This window comes from Aotus nancymaae, unplaced genomic scaffold (genome assembly GCF_030222135.1).
Source record: "Aotus nancymaae isolate 86718 unplaced genomic scaffold, 86718_ANA_hifiasm-v0.15.2.pri h1tg000036l, whole genome shotgun sequence".
Taxonomy (NCBI): domain Eukaryota; kingdom Metazoa; phylum Chordata; class Mammalia; order Primates; family Aotidae; genus Aotus; species Aotus nancymaae.
This window is the reverse complement of record NW_026988450.1, coordinates 39406655-39426598: the sequence shown is the minus strand read 5'-3', so window position 1 is coordinate 39426598 and position 19944 is coordinate 39406655. Positions and strand designations below refer to the sequence as shown.

At 34.8% G+C, this 19944-nt stretch overlaps 1 protein-coding gene across 4 annotated transcripts in view; it reads right to left on the bottom strand.

The window, feature by feature from the left end:
• Nucleotides 1–19944, bottom strand: part of NECAB1 (N-terminal EF-hand calcium binding protein 1) — a 714313-nt gene that overhangs the window by 120612 nt on the left and 573757 nt on the right. For 2 of the 4 annotated variants that reach the window (XM_064384351.1, XM_021675784.2), the window contains one exon: nt 7255–7363. In XM_064384351.1, coding sequence (XP_064240421.1) covers nt 7255–7363 — 109 coding nt within the window. Of the gene's footprint in view, nt 1–7254; nt 7364–12899; nt 12920–17282; nt 17328–19944 lie in introns of those variants that run through there. The other 2 variants (XM_064384352.1, XM_064384353.1) reach the window with 2 other exon arrangements.

Below are 19944 nucleotides of genomic sequence, written 5' to 3'. Positions count from 1 at the left end.
CCTACATAATAGATATAAAAAGAGAAGATATAAAGGCATTAATTAAAGCAATTACCTCTATAGTGTACATCCAAATATATTCTACTGCTAGAGAGAATTAACCATCTTTTCATCAAGGATAAATTATCTGAAAGTGATTTTTAAAAGTTGCCTTGGAATATTTTGATTTCTGATACATGAAATATACAGCAAAAACCATGAAATTTTACAGAGATGATATGGCAATGGAAAGAGCTTGGGTTTGGTTTTCAGGATGACCTGGAGAAATCCCAGGCTCTTACTCATAATATCTGTATAACTGTGGACAAGTTATTTAACTTTTTGTGTCAGATTGCTTAACTGTAGGCTATGAATAACAGTATGTTCTTATTTTGTTTGTTGTTTGTTAAAGATTAAATAAGATGATGCAAGTGATTTGCCTGGTACATAATCACTTCATAAATGTATTTTCCTATTCAGTCAGAAATTAAGCATTTCCTTTGGAAATTAAGTATCTTTAGAAATTATATAGGAACTGCCTTGAACACAAAATTTGACCTAACTACCATTTTTGTCAGAGAAAATTAGAACCAGTTTTTTTTAAAAAAATTATAACTAAGAGCAAACTATTTCCATGTCATTTGAAAAAATCCCTTTAAAATTCTCTCCTTTATAAATTCTCCAAACTTTGCTAATCTTTTAATTATGAAGCAGAATTTGGCTTGTTGATTCTGCAGGCTTCCTCCAGGGAAGAATGCAGTGCCCCAATCCACACTGCAGGTTGTGGAATGGCCTGATTTAGGAGGAGATGGTAGTGATGTCCATTAAATGCCTTCCTAGGAAAGAAGAGTTTTTAAAAAAACTTAGGGTTTTTTTCTCTCCATATCTTTGTGAGCTCATCAAAGATTCTCAAAGCAAGTAAATGGGTTTCAGTTGAAGCAAGTAAATGGGTTTCAGTAATTGCTGAAGTGAAAAGTAGACCTAAAAATCAGTGAATGATGAGGAAATCTGATGGCCACAGGTTAGTTCTAATGTCCAAATGGAATAATCATCGTAGGCCCCGTAATAGTTTAGAGTGAGTCCTGGTAAGACTGTAAGACTTCAGTTTTCAGCCTCTAAAAATGTGGTAAAAAGTACAGCTGCATAGGATATAATCAAATAATGTTGCTTAGTTTTGTATATAATTCTTCATAATTTTTAAATTCTCAAGAAATCAGGATAGCACAATATGTGAGAACTTCCCAGAACATCTAAACTAGGTGAGTGATTACAGAGAAAGACTAAGGGGAAGAAGACTAGGTGTTACAAAGTCTAAGTTTTGGTAGTTGCTGAAGATAAAAAGAGCTGTCAAGACGATAAGAACAGAAGGGCATCAGAGACATTGCTCTAGAAGGTAAGAGATTGGGAAAGCAGGACTCCTGGGAACAGAAACAATCAGATGGTCAGGAAGGGTGAGGGTGTCAGGGGCTAGAACCCTGGGCAGCTCAATGGGACCAGGAAGCCTGTGACAGCAGAATTCTCTCTGACTTCAGTGTTTCCCATTATAAATAGCTACCGATTTTCCCGATTGATCCCACAAGTAGTAAGAACTCTCTGGAGTTTAAACTCCATGCCCCTTGTCCTACTGGGGAGGGAGATGTAAAATATCCAGTAAAATATGAGAGGGTAAAGAGAAGTCTTTGAGGCTGAATAAGCAGTTATTTGATCTGTGGGAGACTCAAGTTTTGCCCACCTGGCGTCTATTCACCTTTATTGTGAAACATCATCCTGGTTCCATTTTGTATTTCCATTTCCATTATGTTTTCTTGAAAATGGTGATGTGTCCAGGAATATGCATGAGATCTAAGCCAGGCTAACATAATTCAAGAACAGGATATGCTGAGACTATTGGGAAATAAAAGCAGTTTCTCTAACATTTGCTAAGTCAGTGGCAATACGAACCTTGAGCTTCTAGTAACCATCTTGGCCTCTCAGCGAGAGGGCCCCCGCCAAAAGAACACGTAACACAGGGACAAGAAGAGGTGAGAGACGATGGGAGACAGATTTTTAGCAACACCATTTGAATAGCTACCTTCAGCACATGTGAAATCTATCATTGGACCCATAAGACACATGAGCCAGACAATTATTTCCTTAAGTCAGCTTAATTTATATCTCTGTCACTCACAACCAATAATTCTTACCTACTACAGAATCATTTGCCCTGCTGTGACTTCTGCCAAGTAGAGCCTAAAGAGAAGTTGAGAAAAATCTGTCAAAAGAATGTTATTCTCTCTATAGCTTTGTGGTTCCTCTGACTCCATCCCTCATCTGGCATGCAAAGCATTCTGAAAATCATGCCTCTCTCTCAAAAACAGCATACATCTGCTGGCCTGTATCTGTTTATGCCAAGAAAGCTACTTAAAGCCTGGACAGAGATCAGCTCACTGCCTAATTTCTACAGTTAAGCCTTGGTTCATGGATAGAAAGAAGTTCTAAGTGGACTCTGTGTCCTCCACTAGTTTCCTGATGGCCAGTTCAGGCCTTGTCTGAAAACCTGAAGCACAATTCTGCCAGGGCTTCTTAGCCAAATTTGTATTGCTGAAGCCCAAGCCTGGCAAGCACAGTATGTCCACTGTATGTTAGTCTGATGTACTCTGGACTTTGATCTTCACCTTGTTCTCTTGACATACAGCCAGATCATCTCTCTCTCTTTTCTTGTTTCTTCCTGTGTATCTCTCAGTCATACCATACTTGCTTAGCTGCTGAGTACCTGGGACTGTGGCCTGCTCTGTTCTCCAGGAACTTACTCTTGGTACTGCTCTCCAAGATTTCAGCTTAGTTGAAGATGGTATAAGCTATATTAAGTAGGAGATCTCTCTTGTGCACTACTCAAATTGCAATAAGTTTTGTAGTTGCAATGTCATGCAGACTGTGCTCCATGCTCTTTGGATCAACTTATTGCCTATTCCATGAGTACTGACGCTTCTTTCTTTTCCTACTGCACACAGCATATGACCACTTAAGCAAAATGGATTATTCAAGAAGGAAAGTGGCTTCATCACCTAACTCATCAAGATTTGGAAAGTATCTGTCATGCACAAATACAATATGAAGCACTTTTTCTATTTCCAAAGGAGCAAAATTCTGCCATTTGAAACAAATCCTTTGACATCATTATTTTCCAATTATTATGGGACTTTATCTCATTGATGCATGAAAACTGTCTTCAAATATTAGAAAGACTTGACATAAAATATGCATATTCTGCCCTACAGAGCTGAAGCAAGTAGAAGTTGAGAGAGACAGATTTCAGTATGGTTTAAGAAAGAGCTTTTTAAACTTTCAGAGCTAGCTCAAGATGGACTATGCTCTTTTAGTAGGCGGTGATATTTTTGGTGTGCAGTGATTTAACAAGTACTAGGTTGAAATCCCAATGCTCAGCGCCCAAAAAATTGTTTTAGCTTGGAATAAATAAAGAACACTTGATCAGAAGACATCAGTCATCTATCTCTATTCACAGACTCCCATCTGAGGGCCCTGGGATGTTCACTCTCTGACATAAGAGTGAAACTTCCATCTGGTCTACCATTTGGTCTACCCTGACAATCTGGAACTCCAAAGTGCAGTGTGCTGGGAAAATTGGTTTTGGGCTCCCGGGGATCTCTCCCCTTTGTCTGCTATAATTAACATCACAAAGATTTATGCTAAATTCTTCATATTTTCCTATAACTAACTGCAAAATGTAGACGGACTGGCTTTCTGATGAATGAGAACACTTTTGATGAGCCATGGAAGTTGCCTCTTAATGATCTTTCCTGTATTTATTCTTGCTTTCTAACTGGTGTGATGGTTCCAATTTGCAAGCTACCAAACTGTAGATTTAGTTTTTGCTAGGATAATTTCTTTCACAAACAAATTTTAAGGGCTCTAAGTATCTTTTACAAACAGCAACTTTTTATGAAAGTTGAGAAAAACGTGAGTTTAAAAAATCTTTAATGAGTCTGGAAAGGATGCAATAATCTCAATAAAATGACTGAGAGATGAATTTTTTTAAAAGAAAATGAAAAATTAAGCATATTTGACCCAGAAACAATACAGTTAAAATGAGGCTTGACGAAAATCTGGGAAATTATGAAAGTTTTATAAGGTGGCCATGATATCCTTCAGGATTATTTCATTAAATTGTATGCACTTTTCTTAAAGCTTGAGAAAAATCAAAGTTTTCAGCACTATTTTTCCCTGTTGACAAAAACATATTTGACCTTATTCTCCTTTGCCATGCAAAATATCCCAAGTACCATCCACAGAAACAAGCTGGTCTTTCGTTTCACACTCAACCAATTACTATATGCAAGAAAAACTCAGGAAACTTTCAAAATGCCTGAACATAATGAAAAATGTCTATCAATTTAAAATAATAATTAAAAAGGTGACAGAAAGCTGGGTTTCCCATGCCTCCAAATTTCTCTTACTTTTACTCAGGGTTCTTTTCGCTTCTAAAATCACTGCTCTGAATGAAATAATCAGGATGTATAGATTAGGAATGTAATTTCTAGCAAAGAGTCACTATATAAGGATTCTAATAGAGCAGCAAACAATGTCTTAGAACATTCTTTCACAAGGAACAGAATCTTACTTAAACAAGTTCAAGAAAATGGAGTGGTTTAGAGAGATACCAATTAAATGGACTCCAAAGTGAAGTCAAAAGTCCTGACATTAGGAAAGGCAGGAACCAGGTAGCCAGAGGGGCCTCGGCAGCAGATGTTCATAGACTCTGACTCTCACAGCCCACCATAAAAAGTGTGAGACCGTGAGTCGGATTGTTTTGGTCCAAGTTACCCATGACTGGCCCCTTCAGGCCAGGATGTACTCTTGATTAAATCAGAGTGGTCAGGGATATAGGCAGGATTTGGAGGAAAGCTTATCTTCATAGAAGGTGAGTGGAAGGGGAAAATAATTGGCATATATAATGCATTGGTTAAAATAATTAAAACTTGGATCATGCAAAGATAAAAGTTATCAGTTTCTTCAAATATAGGTCCAAATTTTCTGTGCCAATGTTTGAATTAATCTCAGTAAAAGACTGACACTGACATCCCTTTCTTAAAAAAAGAAATTTCATGAATATAATTCAGAACTCTCTACCTAAAATATACTTTAGCTACAAATTAAAGTTGAACATCATTATGATCAGAAAACATTTCTTGTTACTAATGCATATGAAACTGGTAATAAAAATTATTCCTTTAGATTTGCTGTATCAATCATTACATATACTTCTTTAACATTTAGTAGTCTTAAAGCTATGCCAAGTAATCTAAATTAATAACTATATAAATCAAATAGCAAACAGGCTGACAAGATCTATTGAAAATTTTTTCATTAATATGAATAAATATTAATTTAACAGATTAAAAAGTCTTCATAACACCCAATTCTGGAACTATTATGGCTCTCAATAAATGTTCCAAACTCAGATGTTCTTTAAACTTCAATACTAATTGTAACGAGGAAGAAATAATCAGCATATATAACAAAGCATTAGCATCTCAACTTCCAAAACCTAAGCCACAAAGGGAGCCTCTGCTTTCTTTCTTTCTTTCAAGTATCATATCTCAGTAAAGTACAACACGACTTCCTTTCTTTCACGAATAAATATTCTTCCCCAGTAGCAATTTAAGGAGTCAACTATTAACCCTTTAAGCCTGTCCTTTAGTAGATCCACAGTGACCCATAAAGATGTGGCAGCCTGGCTCAAGTTCTTTAATAGTTTTCCCTGGCCTTCAGGATAAAGTTGAAGCACTTCTGCAACCACAGAATGCAAACTTGTCTGGTCCTTTCTTTCCTCTCCAGATTCATCTTTCACTCTCCGCCTTACAGCTGATAGTTCAGTAGTAAGAAACTACTTGTTGCTGCTCTTCACCTTCTTCTTCCAGGCCTTTGCTCATGCTTCTCCCTCTGATTGGAATATTCTTCTTCCCACCCCTTTCTTTACCTGAGGAATTTCTAATCTCCCATAATGACTCAGCTCCTGTAAATCTTCCCGGACCCTACCAAATTGGGCTAAAATTTCCTCCCTTTTGGAACTTATGGTCCCAAAATGTCCTGTGCATTCCTCAATTACAGCATTTATGAATTATATTGATGAGATCAACTAGTTGCTCTATTTCTCTATAAAACCATAAGTTAGTTCATGTTGTACTGCCAATACCTACTAGGGACTCGATATACTGGAGTTATTGTTGAGTACAGTTACCCAAGAATACTGTTTCTGTCAACAAAATACTTAGGCCATTTGATGAAGAATTTGAAACCCCAATGAGGTCAAGAAACTTACAAATTAAGTTGTTTAAAAAATATTCAACTGCTTCAGTAAAGTGAATTTAATCTTTTAATTTTTCTTAATAGTTAGCCTCAAAAAAATGGCTATTTATAGATGTAGCCCAAGAGCATTTTCTTGGCATGCTGGTTCACTGCCTGGAGCCATCTAAACACTTTGCCTAAGACAAGATAGTGATTTTTCAAGCAATGGACACACTGATGGGTCTCAAGGCCATGGCTGAAATGGTGGTTTTTCATATAAGGGTTTTGTAATTGTGATTGTCACAAATGATGTGATTTGGTTCAATTGCCCAAAACAAGCAGCATATTTCCACTGCTCTATACCCTAAAGTGCTCATTATTTTATATTTTTAGCATAGTGAGAATATAAATAGTAACTTCATAAATGTTATGCTAATGCAAAAGAGAGATCTGTATAGGCAAAGTAAGTAAAATTAATGGATCACTGTATACACTGGCTCTTCAGAGATAATCCTGTTCTGCATTACTTGCATCTCTCAGATGACAGTGATTTGGAATTCAGCACACCTGAATTGTCCAGATAACTGCTACAGTTCTTCCATTTCACTGTGTTAATGTAAGAATGGCCTAAGAACAATTTTTAAACAAAGCAAATTGGGATGAAGCCTAAATAACAAGGCAAAATTCTACTTTTTAAATTAATGGTAGAACTAGAATTATTTATAATTTATACTTTTGTTTTACATTCTGCAAAGTGAGAACAATCTAAAAACACTTCAGGGGAGCTTACTACAAAAGATCATTATCTTCCTATTCCAATTCAGTTTTTCAGAGCATTTTAATTGCTAATGAGATATCTCAGAATTAAACATGGGCAAACATTGCAAAATATACCCTCTACGTCGTTCCTCTCTTTCTCCTTTCTGGGTATGAATGCATTCACATTCTCTCTGCCTCATTTATGGAATCCAGGGATAAAAATTTCCTTACTTAGTATTATGTGTATCAATGGTATGGAAGAGCTCATGTAATTCTTCTCCACTGAGAACACCATCTGCAAAATATGCTTTGAATTCTTCAAAGGATAATTTTCCATCATCTGAAATGACAAGAACAAAGAGACATAAATTATTTTAATTTTATACATTGTTCTATCTTTTGCTTTATAAAACTTTGTCCAAATGCTTGTGCATGTACACACATGTATTCAAAGAGAAAGAACAGCTGAATGTGTTAAAAAGAAAAATAATTTAATATATCTTTATATGACATAGAATGCAGACATGTACACTCTGACAAAACATAATTCTATGCCATTTTGGGTATTTTTTGGTTCATTTATTCACACGACAAACATTTAACATTTAATGAACCATTTAACTGGCCATACAAGAAAGATATCCATATAACCAAAGAAAGAGCTCAACACAGAATCAATTATTTAGATGTTTTACCTTCATGGTACCAAGCACATATAGGACCTAGTAGATTCCAGGATAAATATTATGTGTTTAATAAATTATATCAGAGTTGTTATTGTAGTCTAACAAACTATGTCCATTCCTATCCCCTTTAAATCAGTGAGTACCTTTAAAGCCAAACACATTTTACTTACTGTAGGGGACAGTAAGTAAAATATATAATAAATATATGATAAAAGAGATAACATATACAGACATTATAAGTATTTTATATAGTAGAATACAGTTAATGCAATAAGAGACAGAGATATTTTAACTGTATGGGAGTTTGGGTAATAAAAGATTCTTTTCATTTGAGGGCCTGAGGGCTCTTAGTAGCATTCGAGTGTGACTTTGCACAACAGGTAAAATCTAGATCAGCAAAGATGGAAGAAACACATTAATAGCAGGCAAAAGTTTTGTACAAAATACTCCTGAAGGTTTTAAATTGTATTTTATTTTGCTTTTTAACACAAAAGCATAATAATCTAATTTTCCAGTTAATTCTTGCCAACAGTTAACTGGGCAGATACAGCCTTAGAGGTAGAATAAATCCAGATTTGGTTCAAGCATCGATCCACGGACTTGATCTTTGGGGACCTCCTGGACCAGCCCAGGTTAGCCATTCAGGTGACATAACAACCCATTGCAAAATGAAGTTTAATCCCCAGGGTCATCAATTGCCCAATTTTGTGTTTCTGTTTCTGAATGAGTTAGTTTTATGCCTCATATGACTATTTTAAACTTAGCCCCATGTAACCTGATTGATATGCTAGATTAGACATAGTGTGGTAATTCTACTATGTATCTTCTTGCTTTGATGAAAAATATATTGCCAGGTTGGAAAACAATACAAATCAGACTGAGGTTAAAGAGAGAAAAAGAAAGACCTTTTCATCTACTATTTTTAAAAAAACAGTAAAAGAAAGAAAAACAGAAATCGATCCACTATTTCCATCTCCAACACTATGACATGTAATGAATGTAATACATTTATATTGATGATGGAATATGTTTTCCTTGGTGAAGAATTACTATTTCTCAGGTGGGTGGAAACAGGCTATTACTGCACTCGGGTTGCCTGTGCACCCTGTGGATAGGGTGGGCCCCTGTAATACTGCTTTATAATTATGATAAGTAAGAGATTTCAAATAAGAATGTGCATTCTACCAAAACAATCATTGATTAGTAAATGCTCTGATGATTCTCTGGGGCTAAAATCCTTTTATTTAGGAAAAAACTCTTATTAGAAAAAATATATAAAAAGATAAAGGAAGCATTAGCTTACAATCTTGACTTGAAGGGTAGAAAGTATGCTTTAGAAAACCTGTTGTGATGACATGCAGTATTCCTGAAAGGCTTCACTTTAGGGGGCCACACTTTTAAACAAGCAATTGCAAAGAGTTACTTTTGAATAGTTATAGATGAATACCTTAATATTAAACAAAAGTATTAAATTTTTTAAAGGAAAGAGAAAAAATATTCCCTTGTAGTGTGATTCTGTATTGATAAAGCAATTATAAATTTTTATTACAAACATTTTATTCAAACTTCAACTGTCTTACTGATATTTTCTTTTGAAATGGAACAGAGTTAACTTTTGATTTATACTGATTTGGCTCACATAATAGCCAAATCCTGTAAGGTCTGATTTCCTATGTTAATAAATTTGAACTTTTACCACCAAAGGACACAGATTTTTAGCTTTTTCTATTGGAATTAGATGCTTTGTCCAAGTTTATCCTGAAACTAGTTGGCCCGTCTCTGCTTTATTTAAAAATTGTCCTGGCCTTATATTCCAAATTCCAATAACTTTTGAGATGGAGGCAGCAGAGTGCAGTTGCTTAGATCATAGTCTTGGGACAAAAAAACCTTGAGTTTTAAACACGATTTGCCATTTGCTAGTAGGGCACTTTATCCACTCTTTGATTAAATGTTTATCACGATCCTAGTATGTGCCAAAAACTGTGTTTTGTATTAAGAAAATAGGTAGACAAACTTTTATGGATCATATAATTATGACATAATAAATGGTACGATATAATAAGGGTAACACTATGAGACACAGGGAAATGTGAGAGCATTTTGAAAAAAAGAAAAATTGGTCAACAATGCAAAGGGATAGGGAAAGTTTCCCAGAAGAAATGGGACTTGTGATGAGACATAAATGAAAAATAGGAGTGAGTGAAGGAATATCTTTAAAGAGAAAGAGTATTCCAGGCAGAGGAAATGCAATTGACAAAGCTATGAGGCAAGAAAGGACCAAAGCAAAGAAAAGCACAGTCTGAAGAGACAAAACAAGCATTAGAACCAGATTCAGATATAACACAAATCATGAATTATGAAACAAGAAATTTAAAATAACTATGATTTAATATGGCTCTACTGGAAAAACTACACAATATGCAAGGAGAAATGGGTAATGTAAACAGACAGATAAAAACTAACAAAGAATGAAAAGAAATACTAAAAATGAATAAAAACTGTTAACAGCAATAAAGAATGCCTTTGTTGGGCTTATCAGTGGACTTGACACAGCTGAAGAAAGACTCAAAGAACTTGAGGATAGGTCAACAGAAATGTCAGTATTTTTCCTCCCCTGTGGCAATTTTAATCTAGTTTTTGTGAGCATTTAAAATGATTATCCTTTTAAAACACTGACTTTCTGAAATAGCAATACATAGCAAAAAGAGAATTAAAAAAACCCTGCACTTCCTAAGAACTCTGGGAAATTTTAAAAAGTGTTACATATAATTGGAATACCAGAAGAAGAAAGAAAGTACAAGGCAAAAGAAATATTTCAAGTAATAATGGCCAGGACAAAATTTATGACAGAAACCAAAACCACTGATCCAGGAAGCTCAGAGAGTATCAAAGAGGATAAATCTGCCCTCACCCAAAACCAAAGTCATACCTGTGTGTATCAGATTCAAACTGCAATATACCAAAGACAAAGAGGAAATGTAGAAAGAAGAAGAAAACAACAAGCATCTCCTCTATTGAGGGGTAAGGAGAAGAATTACAGTTACAGTGCACCTCTTATCAGAAACAATGCAAGAAGTAAGAATGTGCAGTGAAATATTTAGAGCATTGAAGGAAAACATCACGAGAGAGATCCAAGATGGCTGATCACTAGCAGCTCGGGCTCGTAATTCCCATGAAAGCGCAGAGAATGAGAGGACGCCACACTTTCAGATGAATATTTGTTGCTCATGGACTAGGAGATTCCCAGCAGAGGAGCCCCACGGGTCGCCAGGGCGACTCTTGTGGCCGGCGCGGCGGTTTTGCTGGCGCCTTAGCGCGGCAGTTCTTGGTGCAGAATCGGGAGATTCCCGGGCAGAAAAGCACCATCAATCTTAACACCGCTATTTTGGCCAGTGCAGTGGATTGCTCAGATTTCGGTGCTGGGAATCAACAAGTTGGACGTCAGCTCAGAGACCTAGTTAGAAAGTCGGTAATTACAAAGACGACAGACGGATAAATATATAATGAAGGGAAGAAACCAGCATAAAAAGGCAGAGAATACTCAAAATCAGAATGCCTCTCCCTCACAGGGGATTGCAATTCCTCATCAGTAACAGAACAAGGCTTAATAGATTACGAGTGTGTTCCAATAACAGAAGCAGGTTTCAAAACGTGGGTGATAAGAAACTTCTGTGAATTAAAAGAACTTGTTCTAACCCAATGCAAAGAAACCAAGAACCTTGAAAAAAGGTTTGATGAAATGTTAATGAGAATGGACAATTTAGAGAAGAATATAAGTGAATTGATGGAGCTGAAACACACAACACGAGAACTTCGCGAAGCAAGCACAAGTTTAAACAGTCGAATTGATCAAGCAGAAGGAAGGATATCAGAAGTCGAGGACCAGCTCAGTGAAATGAAATGAGAAGACAAGAATGGAGAAAAAAGGATGAAAAGGAATGAGCAAAGTCTCCAGGAAATATGGAACTATGTGAAAAGACCTAATTTACATTTGATAGGTGTACCTGAATGTGATGAAGAGAATGAATCCAGGCTGGAAAATACTCTTCAGAATATCATTCAGGAAAACTTTCCCAACCTGACAAGGCAGGGTAATATTCAACTCCAGGTAATACACAGAACACCACAAAGATATTCTTCAAGAAGACCAACCCCAAGGCACATAATTGCCAGATTTATTAGGGTTGAAATGAAGGAGAAAATACTAAGGGCAGCCAGAGAGAAAGGTCAGGTTACCCATAAAGGGAAACCTATCAGACTTACAGCAGATCTCTCAGCAGAAACCCTACAAGCCAGAAAAGAGTGGGGACCAATATTTAACATCCTTAAAGAAAAGAACTTTCAAGTTCTTGGATAGAATTTCCTATCCAGCCAAACTAAGCTTTATAATCGAAGGAAAAATTAAATCTTTTGCGAACAAACAAGTACTTAGAGAGTTCACCACCACCAGGCCTGCTTTACAAGAGCTTCTGAAAGAAGCACTATACATATAAAGGAACAACCAATATCAGCCTTTCCAAAAATATATCAAAAAGCAAAGAGCATTAACACAATGAAAAATTTACACTAACTAATGGGCAAAACAGCCAGCCAGCATTAAAAGCCAGTATTAAACCTATATATATATTCTAATTGGATAAAAAGCCAAAACCCATCGGTATGCTGCATCCAGACCCATCTTACATGCAACGATACACAAAGACTCATAACAAAGAGAAGGCGGAAGATTTATCAACCAATCAGAGAGTAAAAATAAACAAATAAACAAAAAGCAGGAGATGCAATTCTCGCCTCGGAAAGTAGACTTTAAAGCAACAAAGAGCAAAAGAGGCAAAGAAAGACATTATATAATGGCAGAAGGATCAATGTAACAAGAAGAGCTAACGATTTTATAGATCAACAAGACAGAAAATTAACAAGCACATTCAGGACTTGAACTCAGACCCGGAACAAGTAAACTTAATAAACATTTACAGAACTCTCCACTTCAAATACATAAAACATACATTACCACCTCACACCTATTCCAAAAGTGACTACATAATTGGAAGTAAATCACTCCTCAGTAATCGCATAGCATTTCATAGGTTTAAATGAAATATTGGTTGGCTGCTTGTTTGTTATTTTCTTCCCTTATTCCTTCCTATCTACATCAAGTATAATTATTGGTATAAAAGAGGTTTTCAATACCCATTAGTAAACTGCATTCTAGCCTGGGCAAGAAAGCAATACTCCCATTCTCTCTCTCTCTTTCTCTTCCTTTTTCTTCCTCTTCTTCATTTCTTTCTTTCTTTCTTTCAAAAAAAAAAAAAAAAGGAAAACATCACAATCTAGAATGCTATTATCTAGTGAAATTACTCTTCAAAAGTAAAGGTAAAATAAAGACCTTCTCAGACAAATAGAACTGAACAAATTAATTGTCAGCAAAACTACCCTGTAAGAAATGTTAAAAGAAGAAAGATCCAAAATCAATATCTGAGCTTCAACTATAGGACACTAAAGAGAGAAAAATAATTTACTTCAAAATAAGCAGAAGAAAATAAATAATAAAAATTAGAGCAGAAATCAATGAAATTAAAATAAGGAAAACAATAGAGAAAATAAACAGAACTAAAATATGATTGAAAAGACTGATAGAATTGATAAACCTCTAATCAGGCTAAGCAACAAAAATGAGAGAAGACACACATTATCAATATCAAAAATGAAGGAAGAGTTAATCATTGTTGTTCCCACAAACATTGAAAAGATAATAAAGTAGTACTATGAACAACTCTATGCCCATAAATTTCATAATTCACCTGAAAAGGATCAATCCATTGAAAGACACAAACTGCCAAAACTCACGCAAAGAGAAATGGTTAATCTCCATAGGTTGATATGTATTAAAGAATCTATTATTAATAACCTTACCAAAAAATAAAGCATAGACCAAATGGTTTTGCTGGTAAATTCTACCAAACATATAAGCAACAAATGATACCAATTCTCCATAATCTTTTTCAGGAAACTGAAGCATAAATAACACTCCCTAATTCACTGTATGAAGCTAGCATTAACCTAATACCAAAACCATATAAAAAACATTACAAACAAGGAAAACAATAGAGCAATATAGCTCATGAACATAAATGAAAAAATTCTCAACAAAATAAATGTTAGCAAATCAAATCCAACAACATTTAAAAAATTACACACCAAGATCAAGTGGAATTTAATTCAGGTATGGAAAGCTGAATTGATATTTTAAAATCAATCAATGTAATACACAAAATCAACAGGCTAAAGAAGAAAATATATCAACTGATGAAGAAAATGCATTTGAAAAAAAAACTCATACACCCATTAATAACTCTCAGCAAACTGGGAATAGTTTCCAACTTGATGAAAAAAGAAACTACAAAAAAAAAATCATACTTAATCATGGGAAAGTAGGTGTTTTTTTTTTTTTCCTTTAAGATTGAGAAGAAATCTTAGGAAGCGTCCTTTTTCACCAGTCCTATTGAACAATATCCAGGAAGTCCTACACACTGCTAAGACAAGAAGCAGAAATAAAGGTTATTTATTATACAGATGAGAAGGTAGAAACAAAATTGTCTTTCTTCACCATGACATAATTATCAATGTAGAAAATCTCCCAAATTAGCAAAACACAAAACAGAAACCCTAGAGTTAAAAAGCAAATCTAGAAAAGTTATATGGTACAAAGTTAGTATATAAGAGTCAATTGCTTTATTTATTTCAGCAATAAACAATTGGAATTAGAAATTTAAAACAATACCATATATAATAGAAGCTAAAAAATAGTTTTATGCAGATCCAACAAACTCATAATCCTCTAAATGCAGAAAACTACAAAACTCTGATGAAAGAAACTGAAATAGGACCTAAGTAAGTAAATAAGGAGATATCCCATGTCCATGGGTTGGAAACTCAGTATCGTTAAGATGTCCCTCTTTCCAAACTTGATCTATTGATTCAATGTTATCTCAACCAAAATCCCAGGAAAGTACTCTGTAGTGTTTAAAAATTGATTTTAAAAAAAGACCTAGAATAGCAAACACAATATTAAAGAGGAAGAATAAAGTTCAAGGACAGACACTTCCCAATGCAAGATTTACTATAAAGCTACAGTAATTTAACCAGCGCTGTATTGCAAAAGAATAGATGCATAAATGAACTGAACAGAATTCAGTATACAGAAATACACTCACACTAACATAGTCAACTGATCATTGAGAAAAAAGAAAAGGCAATTCAACAAAATGGTGCATAAATAATTAATTGGATGTCCATGTGTGAAAATTTAACCTAGATACAGACCTAACACCTTTGAGATAACAAAAATTAACTTCAAATGGATATTAGACCTACATTTAAAATTTAAAATTAGGAAAAAGTCTAAATGACCTTGGTTTGAATGATGAGCTTTTAAATACAATGCCATAAAATGAAAATTAATAAACAACTTTATTGAAATGAAAAGCTTTTGCTCTGTGGGGAGGGGAAAATGTTAAGAGAATAAAAGACAAGCCACAGACTGGGAGAAGATATTTGCAAAACACATATCTGAATAAAGACTTGTATCCATAATATACAAATAACTCTTAAAACTCAAGGTAAGAAAACAAAAACCAACTAAAAATGGTCAAAAGATCTAAACAGAAACTATACCAAAGAAGATATACAGATGACAAACAAGCATTTGAGAAGATGTTCAATATTGTCATTAGGGAATTGAAAATTTAAACAGTAATGAGATACCATTTATCAGAATGGCTAAAATCTGAAAAAACTGACAATACCAACTGTTGGCTACAAAGTGGAGCAATGGAAACATTCATTACTGGAGGGAAAGCAAAATAATAGTCACTTTGGAAGATATTTTGGCACTTTCTTATCTAGCAATCACATTCGTTGGTGTTTATCTAACATTTGAAAACTTTTTCCACTTAAAAACCTGCCTATGAATGTATATTGCAGTTTTATTCATAATCACAAAAAATGGGAAACAAATTATTTTAACCATATCTCTACTGAAGTAGCTCAATTGAAGTAGAAGCATGGATAAAATAATTTGATACATCCACACAATGAAATATTATAAAGTGTTCTATGAAGTCATGTTGGATGAATGTTAAATCCATATTGCTAATTGAAAGAAGCTAGACTGAAAAGGTTATATACTATATGATTCCAATTTTATGACCTTTTGGAAAAGGCAAATTTATAAAGATAGCAAAAAGATCAGTGGTTGTCAGGAGTTTAAGCAGGTTGGAGGGAGGGTTGAACAGGATAAGCACAGAGGACTTTTGAAGGTGGGCAAACTATTTTGTATGACACAGTATGATGGAAATATAATATGCATTTGCCAAAACCTATAGAACTTTATTGTGCAAAGAATGAACTTTAATAGATGTAAAATCTTAAAAAATAAGAGTTCAGAGGATCCCAGGATAGAATGCAGAATGTGACAAAAAAATGTAACTGTATTAGGAATGTACAAAACAATCTCACTGAAGGGACTGAAGGAAAATGGTGCTAACCTAAGTAACTCTGGAAAATAGTGAAATCTATAAGCTAAAGGCAAAATAAACTATATATAAGACTGTACTATAGTTGATGAAGTTGTTTTCCATAGTGTATGAGTTAAACATTCTGATACAGGCACACATGTTGACTGGGCTTAAACAATTATGTAAACAGATGGCTGAGGCTAGGAGCCAGTTTTCTAACTGTTGGAATAAGAGGATATTGACAAGCAAAGAGAGGAGTCTAGGATAATCCATGTGGTAATGGATTAGCATCTGAGACATTAATACAAACTCATGTTTAGCTCAGCATAGATACCTATGGGTACATATAGATATGTTTATAGATATGTGCATATACATGCGTTAATACACACATATGTATTTCCTTGCTTCTCAGCTGAGAGGGCTTAGAAGCAAGGATGATGATGATACATCAGTAACAATGAGCACACTTATCATCCAGATCTTGGTTTCTAGTAACATTCTCTGATAGAAAATACCTGGGTTTCTCAGAGAAATGATTTTTTCTAGGACTGGAGTAGATTATAAAAGATGAGCCTGAAGCATCTGCTAATACCAGAATGTAAAATCTCCCCCAACCATAATTATGAGGGTATGTCAAAGGAACACAGACGTCAACTGAAGGAGCTTGCAATGGCCAAAGTGGGAGAATTTGAACAAAACAAATTAATATTGGATTATAATCCAAAGCATGAAATAAATATCCATGTCTCCATAGTGTTCTGAATAAGTGTTAAATAAATAAGTAAGAGAATAGACAAATCTTCCATGCAGGATTCTAAATGATTCATGCAGATTCTCAGCCATCAAAGAGGTAGAGCCTAACTCCCTGCTCCTCAGGCGTGCGGTGCGCATAGTGACTTTCCCTACAGAGTGAAGTATGAAAAGAGGTGAAAGAGTAAACTTTCCAGTGGAGAAAGATGACAAACGCTACCTCAGCCAGGTGATTAATATCAACATCAGCATCCTAAATTGTATTGATCATATGTTTCCTTGATACGATATAATGGCATTTTACCTTTGTGGTTTTTCTCTCCCAAACACATAATTCCAGTCTCATTAAGAGAAGAACATCAGACAAATCCCAAATGAAGGACATGCTACAAAATAGCAGACCTAGTACTCCTTGAAACTTGTCAAGATTATCAAAACAAAGAAAGTCTCAGAAAGTGATTCAACCAAGAGGAGCTTAAGGAGACACAATGACTAAATGCAGCTTCCATCTCTTTGATGTGATCCTGGAACAGAAAAAGAATATTAGGCAAAAAGTAAGAAAATCTGAATAAAGTATGGTCTTTAGTTGATAAATAATTTATGAACATTATCAATTATGACAAATGTGCCACACTAATTAATTATAGTGTGGCTCATAACAAGGGAAACTTGGTTTCAGGTTATATGGGAACTCTGTACACTAGCTTCACAATTTTTCTGTCAGTCTAAAACTTTTAAAATAAAACTTTTTTTGAAAAATTAATTTGGGAGGCCAAGGCAGAAAGATCACTTGATGCCAGGAGTTTGAGGCCAGCCTAGGCAACTTAGTGAGACACTGTCTCTACAAAAATATTTAAAAAATTAGCTGGGTATGGTGGTATGCACCTATACTGCCAGGTACTCAGTAGGCTGACAGGGAGGATTGTTTGAACCTAGGAATTCAAGGTTACAGTGAGCTATGATTACACCACTGCACTCTAGCCTGGGTGACAGAGTGAGACCTTGTCTCTAAAATAATAATATGAACATTATTTAGCATTAAAATATTTTAAGATATTAAAATATGTTAAAAGCTGACTATATTATCAATATGGCAAAATTAGTTATACTTATACATATTAGCTCTCGAAGTATAACATATATTTACTTCAGTAATCAGCTCAACAGCCTGAGTTTCTTAACTCTAGACATTCTACCCTGACTCCATGTATTTTACAGATTATCTGGAGAAATGAAATTCATTTCATGTGTCACTGCTTATACAAGTTAGTATATTTTGACCTTATACAAGTTAGTATATCTTGTGAGGCACTTTTAGTCTAAATTTTATTGGCTATAGTCATCACAATAATTTCTTGAGGTAGTTTCATCTTCTTATTTGTCTTTTCAAGCGGGAAAGAAAACTGAAATATGACAAGGTTAAATGATTCAGATGAGGTCCCTGAAAGCACATCTCCCAAGACACATTCCTGGAAGCAGGTCATTAAAGCTGCCTTCAGTTTAAAATCAACCAAATGCTCGCATATCAGGTAAAAAATGAATAATTCAGTCAAATGCTTGGCTCTTCACTGACCTGACATCAAATATTTAGATACTTTTTGGGGAAAGCTCATTTGTTACATCAAAATATTTTTATCAATTGGAATTGTGCTGGGAAAGTGACAAAAAAAAAAAAAACTGCCTTAATTCTGAGGGAAAGAAATGTATATTAGCTTTCATGACTAGAAAGAATGTGCTCCTAATTTAGTCAAAAAAAATCCATTTAATGTCATTTCCATGGAGAATTAACAATAACATTTTATGTGAGCCTAGGAGAAAAGCAACAAAAAACATTTCTATTTACTCAGGCTTTCGTAGAATGACAGATGAAACATTTGTCAGAGGAATATTTAGTTTGTAGCGGATGTAGATTCAAAATTAGCAACATAAAGAATACTCCATTTGTAGACAAATTTCACTGGTAAATGAAAATTAAATACTTTAACACAAGCATTAGTGGTAGAAAGAGAAGTACACATAATGGAATTGCTTTTATTTCCCCTCCTCTATACCTGTATTCTTACTGGATAATCACTTTTTTTTCAGATAGTTTACCCTCCAAAAGAGGAACATCCGTTAACTGTGCCTGGTCAACATCTATTCTCCCTTCTTTTGGTAGAAACACTGATTTTGCTTTAGAATCATCTGCTCTCTCTTCCATTCTAGCTGAGGTGCAGCTTTATGCACCCACCCTCTCTGGGCGTGTGTATATAATCTAAACCTAGAAAATCACTTCATTCAATCACTCAGTTATTGTTTCAAGGACGGACATGTGATTAGTTGATCAATCAGAGAAAATCTTGAGATTTTTGCTCAAATTAATGTAAAGGAAAAACTCTCTTTATTCTGACCTGTTGAGCTGGTGGGATGTGTTCTAGGTACTATCTTGCCACCCTGGTAAGAAAGCCTATCTGAAAGGAAAACCAATCAGACACAAACCAAAATTGAGGAAGGTAGAGATGAGAAAGGAGATAGATAAAGAGAGTAATTTCTGAATACCTAGATACAGCTGTACTCAAAGCTTTACCATTTGGGGTTTTTTTCCAATTATAAGAGCCAACAATTTCCCAATTTTACTTTAACTAATTTGATTTAGGTTTTTGTGACTTAAACTGAATTGGTCCGAATTGATAATCATCTTTCTTTTTTGCTAGCTATCTGAATTTTTACTCATCTTTGGGGATTTATTTGAGGACAATGAGTCCATAAGCCTTTCCAGGTCATCCTATCCCAGAGACCTCTTCCTCCTCAGAACTCTAATGCATTAGGGTGTTTTCTCACTCATTTGGCTTAGCGATGCCTCTTGCATTGTTGATGCATTGAAAATTATGGATGCTTCATTTGCTATGGCTCGTCTTTGTAGCAGAGTTGTGCTGTTGATGTTGAAAATTATTCAATTTTCTCTGTGTGCATGACTCATTTATTAA